The following is a 15,075-nucleotide window of genomic DNA, read 5'->3' as shown; positions in this document are numbered from 1 at the left end:
GGAAAAAGATGTTGGACAGTTCTGAAACCATGCAATGCAAACATGAGTTTTTCTGTAATTTGATTAGACTTGGATAAAGTATTTATGTGTGCATTAAGCAAATAACTAGAGCTTATTTCTCTTGTGGGTTGTTCTCTGTTCAATCTCAAAATGGATGGTGCTCAATTTACACTGACATGAAAGAGGAAGATAAGGTCACTGATGCTACATTAGACGAACCACACACTAGTAAATGCGCAGCTACAGTCAAGATACAGTGGGTCTATGTGTAGTTGAGCTAGAGTCTTCATCTGTGTGTCCATGAATAGTATAACACATATAGTATATTTGATTTAAAAAATCTAATGCAATGAGGCATGACATTAAATACAAGAATATGTAACAGAAACAGAAATAACAAGATTAAAATTAAAAAATAATCCACTGTAAATTTGTTGTAGGTGTTGATAGTGACGTCAGTCAGAATGGCTCCTCCTCTTCCTCTGATCGTTCTGCTTATGATTCACGGTGAGACAATGCAACACTTCAGAAACACTCAAGAGGAACTGGAATTTTTTTATGCACATGCTGCTGCTAAATGTTCTTGATGAATTCTGTGTTTCAGGGGTTTCTAGTGCTGATATGGGTGTGAGTTACAGTCCTTCACACATCTGTGCACTAAAGGACTCAACAGTGATAATGAGATGCTCTTATACATACCTTACTGGACATCAGATCATGAAAGCGTTCTGGACCAAAGGCCCTTTTAAATTCAATGTAGAGCCTCCAGATCTGTCTGAGGACCCTGAATACAGGCAGAGGCTTCAGTATCTGGGAGATAAACAGCAGAACTGCACCGTCAGACTGAGTCATGTGACAATGAAGGATTCACGCATGTACTATTTCAGATTCATCACTGATAAAGACAAATATTTTGGTAAACCAGGAGTGACTCTTACTGTCACAGATGAGTTTGGTGAGGTTTATCTCTTGTTCTGTGCATTATGTTGAATAATAATCAGTGTATGACAGCAGCACTAGATATAATGTGTGTGTTGTGTTCAGATCTTCAGGTGGAGTCTCCTGAGAGAGTGACAGAGGGAGATTCAGTCCGTCTGACATGTAAAAGCAGCTGCACTCTGACTGACAGAGCAACATTCATCTGGTCCAGAAACTCACAGCCATTAACTGAGAGAAGAGACAGAAACAATGAACTCCTGCTGCAGTCAGTCAGAAGAGAGGATGCAGGCAGATATAGCTGTGCTGTACACGGACACCAATACATCTCTCCTGCTGTTCATCTCAATGTCACGTGTGAGTACTGCATTACTCTTTAAACACAAGCAGTTAGTTTAAGTGCAAATATTAAGTTTATTACATATTGTTATGTACTAATCTGTAATATATTAAATAAGGATGCTTAATGAAGATGTTTACAACTTTGTGATAAGATCCACCAAAGAACGTCTCAGTGTCCATCAGTCCATCTGGTGTAATAGTGGAGGGAGATTCAGTGACTCTGAGCTGCAGCAGTGATTCAAACCCTCCTGCTCTGAACTTCAGCTGGTTCAAAGGAGGAACGTTTGTAAGATCTGAAAGAATCTACAACATCTCAAAGATCAGCTCTGATGACAGTGGAGAATACAAGTGCAAGACCATCAATGAACATGGAGAGAAATACTCTGATGCTGTGATTCTAAACGTCATGTGTGAGTAACTGTCAAGTCAACTTGTCAAGTCAACTTTATTTATATAGCGCTTTTAACAATGCAGATTGTTTCAAAGCAGCTTCACAGTGTTAAACAGGAAAATAATGCAACTGAATTTTATTCAGCCTTATTCTGGAGAAAACGGTGATGTCATCAGCTCATTTCAATTATCATACAGTGACAATGTGGGCATTACAGTAATTAGATCAGTAATTTAGTTTATATGGTTAATTTACTTTAATAATTAGATTTATTTGGATATTTAGTTGAAAAATTGAGTGTCCCCAACTGAGCAAGCCAAGCCAGAGGCGACAGTGGCAAGGAAACCAAAACCCGATTAGGTGACCTAATGGAGAAAAATAAACCTTGGGAGAAACCAGGCTCAGTCGGGGTGCCAGTTCTCCTCTGGCCATTTATTAAACAGCGTATGATTATTATTCTGGCAACTTTACAGGTCAGAGGTCATAATAGATCGGAATATTCGAAAGATCGGTGGCAGCACGCCGGAGACGGGTTTATTGAGGATGATGTGTTGATTAAATAATTATTAAATAGGAATAATCGAAATATCGGAGTCATCACGCCGTACACGGGTTTATTGAGGATGCTGTATTGATTAAACAATTATTAAATTGCAATATTCAAAGGATCGGAGTCATCACGCCGGAGACGGGTTTATTGAGGATGCCGTATAGATGAAACAATTAGTTAAGTGCAATATTCAAAAGATCGGAGGCAATACGCCGGAGACGGGTTTATTGAGGATGACATATCAATTTAACAATTATTAAATTGTAATATTAGAACAATCGGAGTCATCACGCTGGAGACGGGTTTATTGAGGATGCCGTGTCGATGAGGCAATTTTAGGGGGAGTCTAATTGACACGGCCTCTGCAGACACTTCAGGGTCATGCGTTGGTCTTCTCTGGGCGCAGGTCCACCATCTGAACTGGATACGGCCCGGATCCGACTGACTGCAGTAGACCTCGGGATAGAACAGAGAGACTATCATTAGCGTAGATGCCATTCTTCTGATGATGTCACGAATACATCAGGTGTTATGGGAAGTGTTCCCGGTTCCGGCTGACCTAGTTAATGCAGCCTAACAATCATTTAATTGAAAAAGTATTTTATGTGTATGCCATAGTAGAGATGTGTTTTTAGTCTAGATTTAAACTGACAGAGCGTGTCTGTACAATGTTAGGAAAACTGTTCCAGAGTTTAGGTGCTAAATAGGAAAAGGATCGACCGCCTGGAGTTGATTTCGATATTCTCGGTATTATCATCTGGCCATAGTTTAGATCGCAGTAGACGTGATGGAGTATAATGTGTTAAGAGCTTGCTCAAGTACTGGGGAGCTAAACCATTTAGTGCTTTGTAAGTAATAAGCAAGATTTTAAAATGTATGCGATGTTTAAGGCGAGACACGGCAGGTGAAAACATCGTTTTTTCATGCAGTGGTCAATTTTGAGATTTTGGGCCAGTTTGCTCCCTTAACATGTAAGTTTTCATGTCAAAATAAAAAAATTTCAACATTACACATTAAGGTGGCTATTTCATTATATTTTGTCACCGTGCGCCTTTAGATTTCTACCCAAAATCATCAAAAGTTATTCTAGCGCGATCTCTCGTGCCTTCTCCATTCACAGAAATGTGTCATGCTTGGTATCATTGTAAAGCTCTCAGTCTCACACACAGCGCTGGCTAATCCAAATATGGCAATTTCCTTTGTAGAACTGACCAACCGCGAAAGTTTGCAGCCGAAAACCACATCTGATTGGTCGATGTGAATTTCTCACGCGCTGCCGCTTGCTTGTGTATTCTCCACCTCAGAGAAAGTGCAGACAACGCTGAAATCGGCTCATAAACGCTCACAGAAAAGACCTAGTAGCAAGAGCTAGTAAAAAGAAAGTAAACAACAACAGATTAGACGACGAAACCCCGTCAGAAATAGATTCAAATAGTTATAGATGGACCAATACAACAAACAGGGGCAGTTCGTCTGCAGTTTTTGTGACTGGTGTTTGTTAAGATAGTTCTCTTAAGGTAGTTCTCTAATAGCTATTGCTATTAATAATTTATTCATTTATCAATTTCCACGTGTTTTAAATATTATACACTACTGATTTTAATTAACTGAATATATATTTTGTTTGTAGGTTGGGGGTTTTATAGAAATGTATGCAGTTATACAGTATAAAACTTTAAAGGCCGTTTTCTCAAAATTAGTTTTTCCTCACACTCAGAGTCCGATATATCCACTTCAGTAGTACCTACAAGCACCAACTTTTGCAGTCTTATACTGAACTATATTCTGAAGGCTTTTACTGAGGGATTTGTTGATAGATCATTCCTATCCTGAGTTATAGGTCCTTTAACTCCAAAAAACATAGCGAAAATTGATTTTTTAAGGCTATTGTCAGTATTCTCTAATTTACTAAAGCACAAAATAAGATATCCAGAATCCCCTCTGTAAAAGCCCTCTCATCTAACACGTCAACAAATAGAACCAAGAATTTTAAACATGGTCCTTTCCAATTTCCAGATTTTGTTTTTGGAAAAGTATGCAAATGAGCGTATATTTAAGTATATAAGGCCTCATTTGCATATTAAAACATTAATTTACACAAAACTTGTAATACATTTTTTTCTTATGTTTATGCCAGTAATAAACTGGAGAAGTTTCACAGTGATATCTTGTAATTAAAAAAAAATCCCTATTCACCTGTAGTGTCTCGCCTTAATAGGGAGCATGTGCAGTGTTGACAGAACCGGTCTAATATGGTCATACTTCCTGGTTCTAGTAAGAACTTGAGCTGCTGCGTTTTGGACCAGCTGGAGTTTATTTATTATGCGAGCAGGGCAACCACCCAGTAGAGCATTACAATAATCTAGCTTTGAGGTCATGAACGCATGAACTAACTGTTCCGCATTTTGCATTGAGAGCATGTGCCGTAATTTAGATATATTTTTAAGATGGTAGAATGCAGTTTTACAGATGCTAGAAGCGTGGCTTTCAAATGAAAGATTGGTATCAAAGAGCACACCCAGGTTCCTCACTGACGACGAGGACTTGACAGAGCAGCCATCAAGTGTTAGACAGTATTCTAGGTTACTACTTGTGGAGCTTTTTTGTCCAATAATTAAAAATTAATTTTTTTCTGAATTGAGTTGCAGGAAATTACTGGTCATCCAATGTTTTATATCAGCTATGCATTCCGTTAATCTTGTGAATTGGTAAGTTTCGTCAGGGCGTGAAGAAATATAGAGCTGAGTATCGTCAGCATAACAATGAAAACTAACGCCATGCTTCCTAATGATATCTCCCAGTGGTAGCATGTACAGGGTGAAGAGCAACATTCCTCACACTGAGCCCTGCTGTAATCCATACTGAACTTGTGATCGGTGTGACATCTCTTCATTTACTGCTCTAAACTGATAACGGTTACATAGATATGATTTAAAGCATGCCAATGCAATTCCACTAATGCCTACATAATTTTTTTTTTTGTCTATTCTAAGATCGAGTAACACTAATAGAGAGATACAGCCACGACCGGATGATAAGAGTAAATCATTTGTAACTCTGATGAGAGCAGTCTCAGTACTATGATATGGTCTAAATCCTGACTGGAAATCCTCACAGATATCATTTCTTTCTAAAAAAAGGAACATAATTGTGAAGACACTGCCTTTTCAAGTATTTTTGACAGAAAGGGTAGATTTGAGATTGGCCTGTAATTGACTAATTCTGTAGGATCAAGTTGCGTTTTTTTAAATAAGTGGTTTAATAATAGCCAACTTAAAAGTTTTCGGTACATATCCTAATGACAAAGATGAATTAATAATATTAAGAAGAGGATCTATGACCTCTGGTAGCATCTCTTTTAATAGCCTAGTCGGTACAGGGTCAAGCAAACTTGTTGTTGATTTCGATGATTTAAGGAGTTTAGCCAATTCTTCTTCTCCTATAGCAGTGGATGAGTGTAATTTTTTAGTGACACTACAATGCTCTGTTTGATGTGATACTGTAGTAGACGGCTGCATGGTTAAAATTTTCTTCCTAATATTATCAGTCTTACATGTAAAGACGTTCATAAAGTCATTACTGCTGTGCTGTTTACAAACATAAGAAGTTGAAGCTTTATTTTTGGTTAATTTAGCTACTGTATCAAATAAATACCTACGGTTGTGTTTGTTTTCTTCCAAATGAGTCGAGAAATAAGCAGATCTAGCAGGTTTTACGGCCTTTCTGTATGCGATCATGCGCTCTTTCCACGAAATACGAAAGACCTCTAGTTTTGTTTTCTTCCAGCTGCGCTCCTTTTTTCTGGCTGCTGTTTTAAGGGCTCGGGTGTGCTCGTTGTACCACAGTGTTGGACTTTTTTCTTTAATCTTCTTTAAGCGCAGGGGAGCAACCGTGTCTAAAGTACTGGAAAAGAGAGAGTCAATAGTTTCTGTTGCAACATCGAGTTCTTCTAAGCTATCTGGGATGCTGAGGAGATGATACTGATGAGGAAGATTATTTAAAAACTGTGACACGAAAGGCTTTAAAAATAGCCAGTGATTTCAAATGTATTGTGATTTCTAATGATATAGATGTTTTTTTTTTCTGTTTCAGACCCACCCAGGAGCGTCTCAGTGTCCATCAGTCCATCTGGTGTAATAGTGGAGGGAGATTCAGTGACTCTGAGCTGCAGCAGTGATTCAAACCCTCCTGCTCTGAACTTCAGCTGGTTTAAAGGAGGAACGATTGTAGGACCTGGAAGTATCTATAGCCTCTCAAAGATCAGCTCTGATGACAGTGGAGAATACAAGTGCAGATCCATCAATGAACATGGAGAGAAATACTCTGATAATGTGACTCTGAACGTCATGTGTGAGTTCATTATACAACATCAGATGCTGTAAAACATTTCAGCATGTTTAATATTATTTTCATCAATAATTAGTTGTACAAAAATGTTTTATGATTCTTGTCACAATAAGTTTGATGACTGTTTTTAGACCATCCCAGGAGCGTCTCAGTGTCCATCAGTCCATCTGGTGTAATAGTGGAGGGAGATTCAGTGACTCTGAACTGCAGCAGTGATTCAAACCCTCCTGCTCTGAACTTCAGCTGGTTTAAAGAAGGAACGATTGTAAGATCTGGAAGAATCTACAGCCTGTCAAAGATCAGCTCTGCTGACAGTGGAGAATACAAGTGCAAGTCCATCAATGAACATGGAGAGAAATACTCTGATGCTGTGATTCTAAACATCATGTGTGAGTAACTGTGACATTAAAGCATTTAAACATAGCCAGTGATTTCAAATTTATTGTGATTTTTAATGATATTGATTTTTTTTTTCTGTTTCAGACCCTCCCAGGAGCGTCTCAGTGTCCATCAGTCCATCTGGTGTAATAGTGGAGGGAAATTCATTGAGTCTGAGCTGCAGCAGTGATTCAAACCCTCCTGCTCTGAACTTCAACTGGTTTAAAGGAGGAATGTTTGTAAGATCTGGAAGAATCTACAGCATCTCAAAGATCAGCTCTGATGACAGTGGAGAATACAAGTGCAAGTCCATCAATGAACATGGAGCGAAATACTCTGATGCTGTGACTCTAAATGTCATGTGTGAGTAACTGTCAAGTCAACTTTATTTATATAGCGCTTTTAACAATGCAGATTTTTTCAAAGCAGCTTCACAGTGTTAAACAGGAAAATAATGCAACTGAATTTTATTCAGCCGTATAGCCGTTCTGGAGAAAACTGTGATGTCATCAGCTCATTTAAATGATCATACAGTGACAGTGATCTGATCTGGATACAGCCTGGATCCGGCTGACTGCAGTAGACCTCGGGATAGAACAGAGAGACTATCATTAGCGTAGATGCCATTCTTCTGATGATGTCACGAGTACATCAGGGGTTATGGGAAGTGTTCCCGGTTCCGCCTGACCTAGTTAATGCAGCCTAACAATCATTTAATTGAAAAAGTATTTTATGTGTATGCCATAGTGAACACTGCATGAAAAAAGGTGTATCCGGACCAGGATACTCCTGTATACACTGCTGAAATTCGGAAGAATCCAGGAGTATACTGGCCGGATAGGTCAAATTCCATGGATCCGTATATGTCCGTATTCATCCGAAATGGTACCAAATCGGATGTATGTTGTGGCCGTATACTCCCATGCTACAGCCATTTGTTGCCATGGCAAATAATCCCATCAAGTTTTTCCCAGGAGACATTAGGCTTGTTCGACTTCACCCAGCGATGCGCAGACCGATCGGCGGCTGACTTGAAGCAGTGCATGCCGGTTAGAAATTTTGTCCGACTTGAGGCAGCGCCGACGCCACGTGACAGTGACGTATGTCAACAAAGTGCCGCGAGAGCGATTCGATAGCAGCCGGCGATTACAGCCGCTGCAGTTTCTCCAGAGCAGCTGCTCGAGGCTGCACGGGCTCTGATGACGACACAGCCGTTCCACGATTGGCCAGATTCACCGCATGACAGCGATCACGTGTGTTTCGTGTTTATTCTAAAACCTTCAGCTCCACTAATGCGCACAAATCTGTTTTTTATAACAGTAAAACCTCCTTTCATGTAGTCGCGATGTTATATTGTCATGTTTATCAAAATATAACTGATTAAAAACATAGACCCCCACTTCATTGATAGTGTAGGCTTATATGTTGAACTTTATTCTTGTAAAAACACACGCTGTATTAAGCAGTGCATAAAGTATTACATGACAATAATGTCTCTGAAACATCTGTGTATTGCCAAATATTGCATTTATTTCACTTTAGCTGATAAAGTGTGCAAACACAGCGCGAGCGTCACCGCGGGAAGCAGAAAGTGTCCGACTTCACATCTGTGTTTGCAGCTCCTCCCCGCCTGCACGCGGCTACTCTCGCCGATCAGTTGCATCCAGCCGCATCCGATGTCGAACACACCTATTTTCACACCTCTAAACAGCTTTGCCTTCCATCCCCTATTGGTCCTTCATCTCAAACTGGATTGGTTGTTTTTTTTAAAACCACTCCCAAAACCCAGACTGCTATTGGAAGACAGGACGCATTGAAAACCCAGTCAAGTGACTTTATTGGGTACTTCTAAGGCTAAGGGTGGGCTAGGTTTTGTAGCATAGGGACTTGATTGGTTATAGGCCAGCTATGCAGATTTTGCTCATTAATATATAATATATATATAAAAAATAATCCCCTCTCCCCCCCCCAAAAGAAAAATACACACAAAACAATTTGAGAAAGTCTGAAATATTTATTAAAAAGGTATAAAAAAATAAATAAAAAAACATTCTTAACAGCATTATAAACGAACATTAAAACAATGGTGAAACAAAAACAAGTGTACTAAATGTATTTAAAAGGGATGAAAATGTAAAGGAACAAATGTAAAAATATAAACAGTGCAAAGAACATAAATATACGTTAAAATGAATTGGTAAAGAAACAAAAAGGGGAAAAATGAACAAAATGCATTTAAAAGACAGAGATGTAAAGGAATAAAATACACAGTGAACATAAAAAGGAAAAGAATAAATATACAAAGTATACAATATAAAACGAGACAAAGAAATCTATAAATTAAAAAGTGTATATAAAATATATGTAAATGTTCTATATATGGGACCCAATAAAAGTATAAGTATATAAACATAGGAATAAAGAAAATATAAAATGGAACAATTGAATATTAAAATTATAATTTTAAAATAATTGTGACCAACTCTAACACAATGTTGTTTGAGTTTTGAACATTTTTTCAAACTGCCGTGATGGGCTGGTGATGTGATGTGTAGTGTGGGTCAGCCTAGTCTGGTTTGTAGTAGCTAGCCTAACCATCCACACTGGCCTTCCATCAACAACAGCATCATCTTCATCTTCATCAGGTCTATAGTTGCGGTCTTCCACAGGTTCTGTGTTGGTTTGTGCAACCCTGGACCTGGTCTCCAGCAACTGCAAAACATGACAGTAAATTAACCACTAAAACTCAGAGAGGAGTATAGTAACATTCTGGAGGGAAAAAGCTTAACCGGTTTCTTAACTTACCCGTCTCTTTCTCTGACGGTTCTGTGTGATGTTCTTCATAGTGTTTCTTTTCTGGGCCTTTTCAGACTGAGCCAAAGAATACTTCCTCAGCAAAGTCTCACAAAATAAAATACATCTTGCGACCTGCCAAATAATACATTAATAATATATAGTTAATGCCAATAAAAGTAAGTAAAACTGTCACGATTCTATGAGAGAGGACTCAAATGCAGGAATGAGTGATCAGGGGTTTATTGACAAACAGCAGACAAGACAAGAAATGGTGAGGAGGTGAACAGTCCAAACAGTAGGCGGGTTAGGAGCACAATCACAGGCAGGAAGAGCAGCCACAATAACTAGCTCCAGAAGGTGGTAGACGGGAGAGCATTTCTGACAGAGCAGTATGAGACCAGAGGATACCAGCGATGGTCAGGCAGGATTCCTAGGGTAATGCAGTCAGGTCATATCAGGAAACTCAAGCTTTCAGCTAGGCAAGGAGAGCAAGCTGCCAGGGAAGCTCTACTTGCAGGACAGAAACTAGAGACAGAAAACAAGAGGAGACAAGACCAAAAGGCAGCACAAACACTTAGCACTACTAGTATAACACACGTAGGTATAACGTATAACGAACCAGCAACCACATGAGGGAAAGAACACACCTTATAAAGGGAGCAGAGAACAAGAGGAACAGGTGAACACACTCAGACAAAGAAGGAGCAGAAAACATGAGGAATAGGTGAGCACACAATCAGTTAATCAATGAGGACTAGACAAGGGGGCGTGGTAACAGGAAACAAGGAGGCAGGAGACAGGGAGCACATGGCAAACACAAACCAAGACAAAGCCATGTGTTCATGCACAACACAAACAAAGACACATTAAACAAAGACAAAACATACAGAGCTGTCAGAGGAGAACCCTGACAAAAACAATTCAATTAAAATGTATTTGTATAGCGCTTTTCACAATATATATTCAGGGTTTTTCCTGGGTCAAAAATGGTCTTCGGTGGTGGCTGACAGACATGGTCATCCATACACACACACACGCACGGTAAAAAAAAAATACCCTACCCACTTGATCTGCAAGCGCAATACTGACAATAAATTTGAAATAAATTCAAAGAAAGTTTGTAACTTTTGCTTATCTTATTTTGATACCTTGATGTTTGTTTTTGTTCCTCATTTTTACACTATTTACTGATAATTGTTTTGGTAATCATATCAATATTAAAAAATAGTATTAAAAAAATGAACAAATAGCCTAATTTTCTGCCATATACAATTTTCTGCCATATACAATCAGCTAGCTAACAACAAATTTGTTCTGGGTTCACCTCACTCCAGTCTAAACTAAATGATTTTAGGCTATTTATTTTACTACACATTGTCCACATAAATAAGCTGAAAGACTGTTGATAATTAAAAATAATTCTTACTATCCACTCTTGCTAAATTGGGTAAGCAAACTTGTGTTCTCATTTCAGGTGTTCTGAGTAAATGATTAAACTAATTCGTGAGTTCAGTGTTGGACAGATCAGTTCTAACCAGTCGTTAAAATGATTCGGTTCAAAGGAGTCATTAGGTCGCGAATCGGACATTAGCAGACGCGTTGTGTGTGAATCCCGTCTTTAGAACATCGCGAAAGATTTGTCAACACACAGAAAACACTTCATAACCGGATAGGATTTGTTTCCTGTTTATTTAAAGTATGCTTTATGTCAGCTGGTCAGAGAATCAGTCAATGTTTTTTGAGCGCATTTCACACCCAGCAGTAATTAAAGGAAGACGTCTGATAGCGCCACGTGCAACATGGATTCGGTCTTCCGACCTTTTGATTTTGATTAACGTAAAATGTGAAACATTAGAAAGCTAAGAATGCTTATTTTGAAGACAGAGAGAGTGCGAGCGGGGTAGGAGCTCACTGGTCGTTCTCTCTGTCACTCAGTTAACTCAAGTGCAGCACTCATCTGTTCTACATCACTCATAAATCACAATAACTGATCAAATAAGGCTTTGGCGGGACAAAAATTTGTTTTGGCGGCCGGCAAAAAAATTTCAATGTAGGAAAAACCCTGATATTGTTTCAAAGCAACTTCACAGAAAATGCATGAGTCTACATTACAGAAAAAAACAGAGAACATTAAAATAATGACAACATTTTTAAGATTACCTTTTACACATTCAGGGTCAACATCTGTGAAAGTTCTTCAGGATCATGGTTCCAAAACTTCTGGATCATGAGGGGGGAAGAAACATGCACACACACAAATTAATATTAATTTGTTTGATAAAACATTAATATTAATTATCAACTTACGGACATGGACTTCCAAAACATACTCACCAGGCCCATACAAAAACTTCACAGTAGATCCAAAATCCTGGTTTGCATATAATTCTTCAGAGTCCAAGGATGGTGGATTCCTGTCCTCTCTGCTGAATGAGTACATGATCTCAGATTAATCATTCCAAAGCTCCTTTACATTTATGACAAGCTTGATCTTGACGCATGTGGCAGGGCATTCAGGCCATCAGTGACTACAAACCCACCCACTCCACCCCCGCAGCCACTGATGTCAACTTCCTGAACGAGCTAAATTACTTTTATGCTCGTTTTAAAAGAGACAACAGAGAAACTGCCACCAAGCTCAAACCCTCAGCTGACCCACCAATCACACTCTCCTCCACAGATGTCTGCAAGTCACTGAGCCGGATCAGCGCGCACAAGGCTGCTGGACCAGACAACATCCCTGGATGTGTGCTCAGGGCATGTGCGGAGCAGCTCGCTGGGGTTTTTACAGACATTTTCAACCTGTCTCTTGCCCAAGCAGCTGTACCTTCATGCTTTAAACGCACTTCCATTGTGCCAGTGCCGAAAAGCTCTAGCCCGAGGTGCCCTAATGACTACCGCCCTGTAGCACTCACACCCATCGTTATGAAGTGCTTTGAGCGGCTGGTCCTGGAGCACCTAAAAGACTCTCTACCATCCACATTGGACTCGCACCAGTTTGCCTACCGCAGCAATAGGAGCACAGAGGATGCAGTTTCCATGGCACTGCACTCTGTGCTCACCCATCTGGACCATAAGAACACGTATGCACGGATGCTGTTTGTTGACTTCAGCTCAGCATTCAAAACTGTCATCCCATCCAAGTTATTTGCCAAACTTGGAGACCTGGGCATCAACACTTCAATGTGTAACTGGATTTTGGACTTCCTAACTGACAGACCCCAGAATGTTCGATCAGGATCCACCTGCTCCACGTCCATCACACTCAACACTGGTGTACCACAGGGCTGTGTGCTAAGTCCGTTTCTCTACTCCCTCTTCACCTCCGACTGCAAGCCTGTGTATGGATCTAATTCCATCGTCAAGTTTGCGGACGACACTACGGTGATTGGGCTCATCAGCAACAACGATGAGACTGCCTACAGGGAAGAGATCCAGCACCTGGCCACATGGTGCGCTGATAATAACCTGCTCCTCAACACCACCAAAACGAAGGAGCTCATCGTGGACTTCAGGAAAGAGTCAAGAGGCACACACGACACCATCCACATCAATGGAATGGCTGTTGAGCGTGTCTCCAGTTTCAAGTTCCTGGGGATCCACATCTCGGCGGACATGTCGTGGACGACCAACACCTCCAGCCTGGTCAAGAAGGCTCACCAGCGCCTCTTCTTCCTGAGGACACTGAGGAAGAATCAGCTCTCCTCGGCTATCCTGGTGAACTTCTATCGCTGCGCAATAGAAAGCATCCTGACCAACTGTGTCGCAGTATGGTATGGGAGCTGCTCTGTTGCGGAGCGCAAGGCACTGCAGCGGGTGGTGAAAACTGCCCAGCGCATCACAGGGACTCCACTGCCTGCCATCGAGCACATCCAGAGGAAACGCTGCCTGCATCGAGCTCGCAGCATCCTCAAGGACTCCTCTCACCCAGCCCACAGACTGTTTTCTCTCCTGCCCTCCGGCAGGCGTTTCAGGATCCTCCGGACCAGGACCAGCAGACTTAAGAACAGATTTTTCCCCAGAGCTGTCTCTTTATTGAACTCAAACCCCCGTTGATCCACTTCCCTCATAAACTGCTAACTCTCCTACCTCACATCTTCCTTCACTTTGTTATTTGCACTACCGACTGTTTATTACAGTAACAACTGTTTACATATGCATCTTGCACTGCCATATCTTAACTGGATTATGCTCATTTGCACTGCCGACTGTATTTATAGTACCAATGTTTACATTTGCATTTTGCACCGTACTTCTAACTGTAATATGCAACCACTTTCCACTGCACTTTCCACTTTTTTTTTCCGGATAGCTCTGTCCATAATTTATTGCACTACCCTAATCCACTGCTATATTCCTCATATTAGCCTAACATATTATTGTATACCTCTATCTGTAAAATTCTGTTTATAGTAATAGCCATCTGTATATTATATTCATAGTACATATTCACCTGTAAATTCTGTTTATAGTAATAGCCATCTGTATATTATATTCATAGTACATATTCACCTGTAAATTCTGTTTATAGTAATAGCCATCTGTATATTTATTCACTGTACATATTCACCTGTAAATTCAGTTCTGTTTAGAGTAAGAACGTCTCTCTATTTATACATATTTATATATATTCAGTACATATCCATGTCCTGCACTTACGCATCCATTGTATATCCTGCACTTGCTGCTATTGCACTTCTGGTTAGACCTAAACTGCATTTCATTGCCTTGTACTTGTACTTGTGTAATGACAATAAAGTTGAATCTAATCTAATCTAATCTAATCTTAAAACTAGCTGACAGTAGGGATGGGCATTATGACCATATAATTATACATACATGAGAAATTTTATTTTACAATAACGATATCACAATATATTTATTTTGATGGATATTTTATTAAAATGCTACAGAATAATACTGCTTTAAAAGTCTTCACTGTATGATATTCAATTAATTAATATCACTTGATTCTTAAAGAAGCAGAAGGTCTTCTCTATTCTTTTGTTTTATTAAAATTATGACAAAGCTGCAGCCCCTTTAAGAACGGATGCACAGAATGACACACATCCGGGATTCCCCACGTTAACTTGAACTGTTTGACTTTACTTGAGACATAACTGACTAAATCAAGTGAATACCTCACATGACAAGGTTTCTGAGATAATTGTGTGCATTTTACAGAAAGATAATTGATTTCGGGATCGCCTGCTGTCTGAGAGAGGCTTATTTTAACACATGCATGTCCCGTTCATTATTCTACATTCATGCATGTTTCCTTGTCAAAATGTCAAAAAGTTTTAGTACAGTCAGTGCTGCGTTATATACGCTATAT

General features: G+C 39.7%; 1 protein-coding gene across 1 annotated transcript in view; it reads left to right on the top strand.

Annotated features, from left to right (window-relative positions):
* Nucleotides 1–464: 464 nt before the first annotated feature.
* Nucleotides 465–15,075, top strand: part of LOC307124231 (sialoadhesin-like) — a gene marked incomplete at its 5' end in the record, with an annotated part of 56,152 nt that continues 41,541 nt past the window's right edge. The window contains 3 exons of the mRNA XM_079813280.1: nt 465–507; nt 605–955; nt 1,045–1,293. Coding sequence (XP_079669406.1) covers nt 465–507; nt 605–955; nt 1,045–1,293 — 643 coding nt within the window. The remainder of the gene's footprint in view (nt 508–604; nt 956–1,044; nt 1,294–15,075) is intronic.

Source organism: Gobio gobio (genome assembly GCF_949357685.1).
Source record: "Gobio gobio genome assembly, chromosome: 3".
In the NCBI taxonomy this organism is placed as follows: Eukaryota; Metazoa; Chordata; class Actinopteri; order Cypriniformes; family Gobionidae; genus Gobio; species Gobio gobio.
Note: the sequence above shows the minus strand (reverse complement) of the source record. Positions and strands in the feature narration are given on the sequence as shown.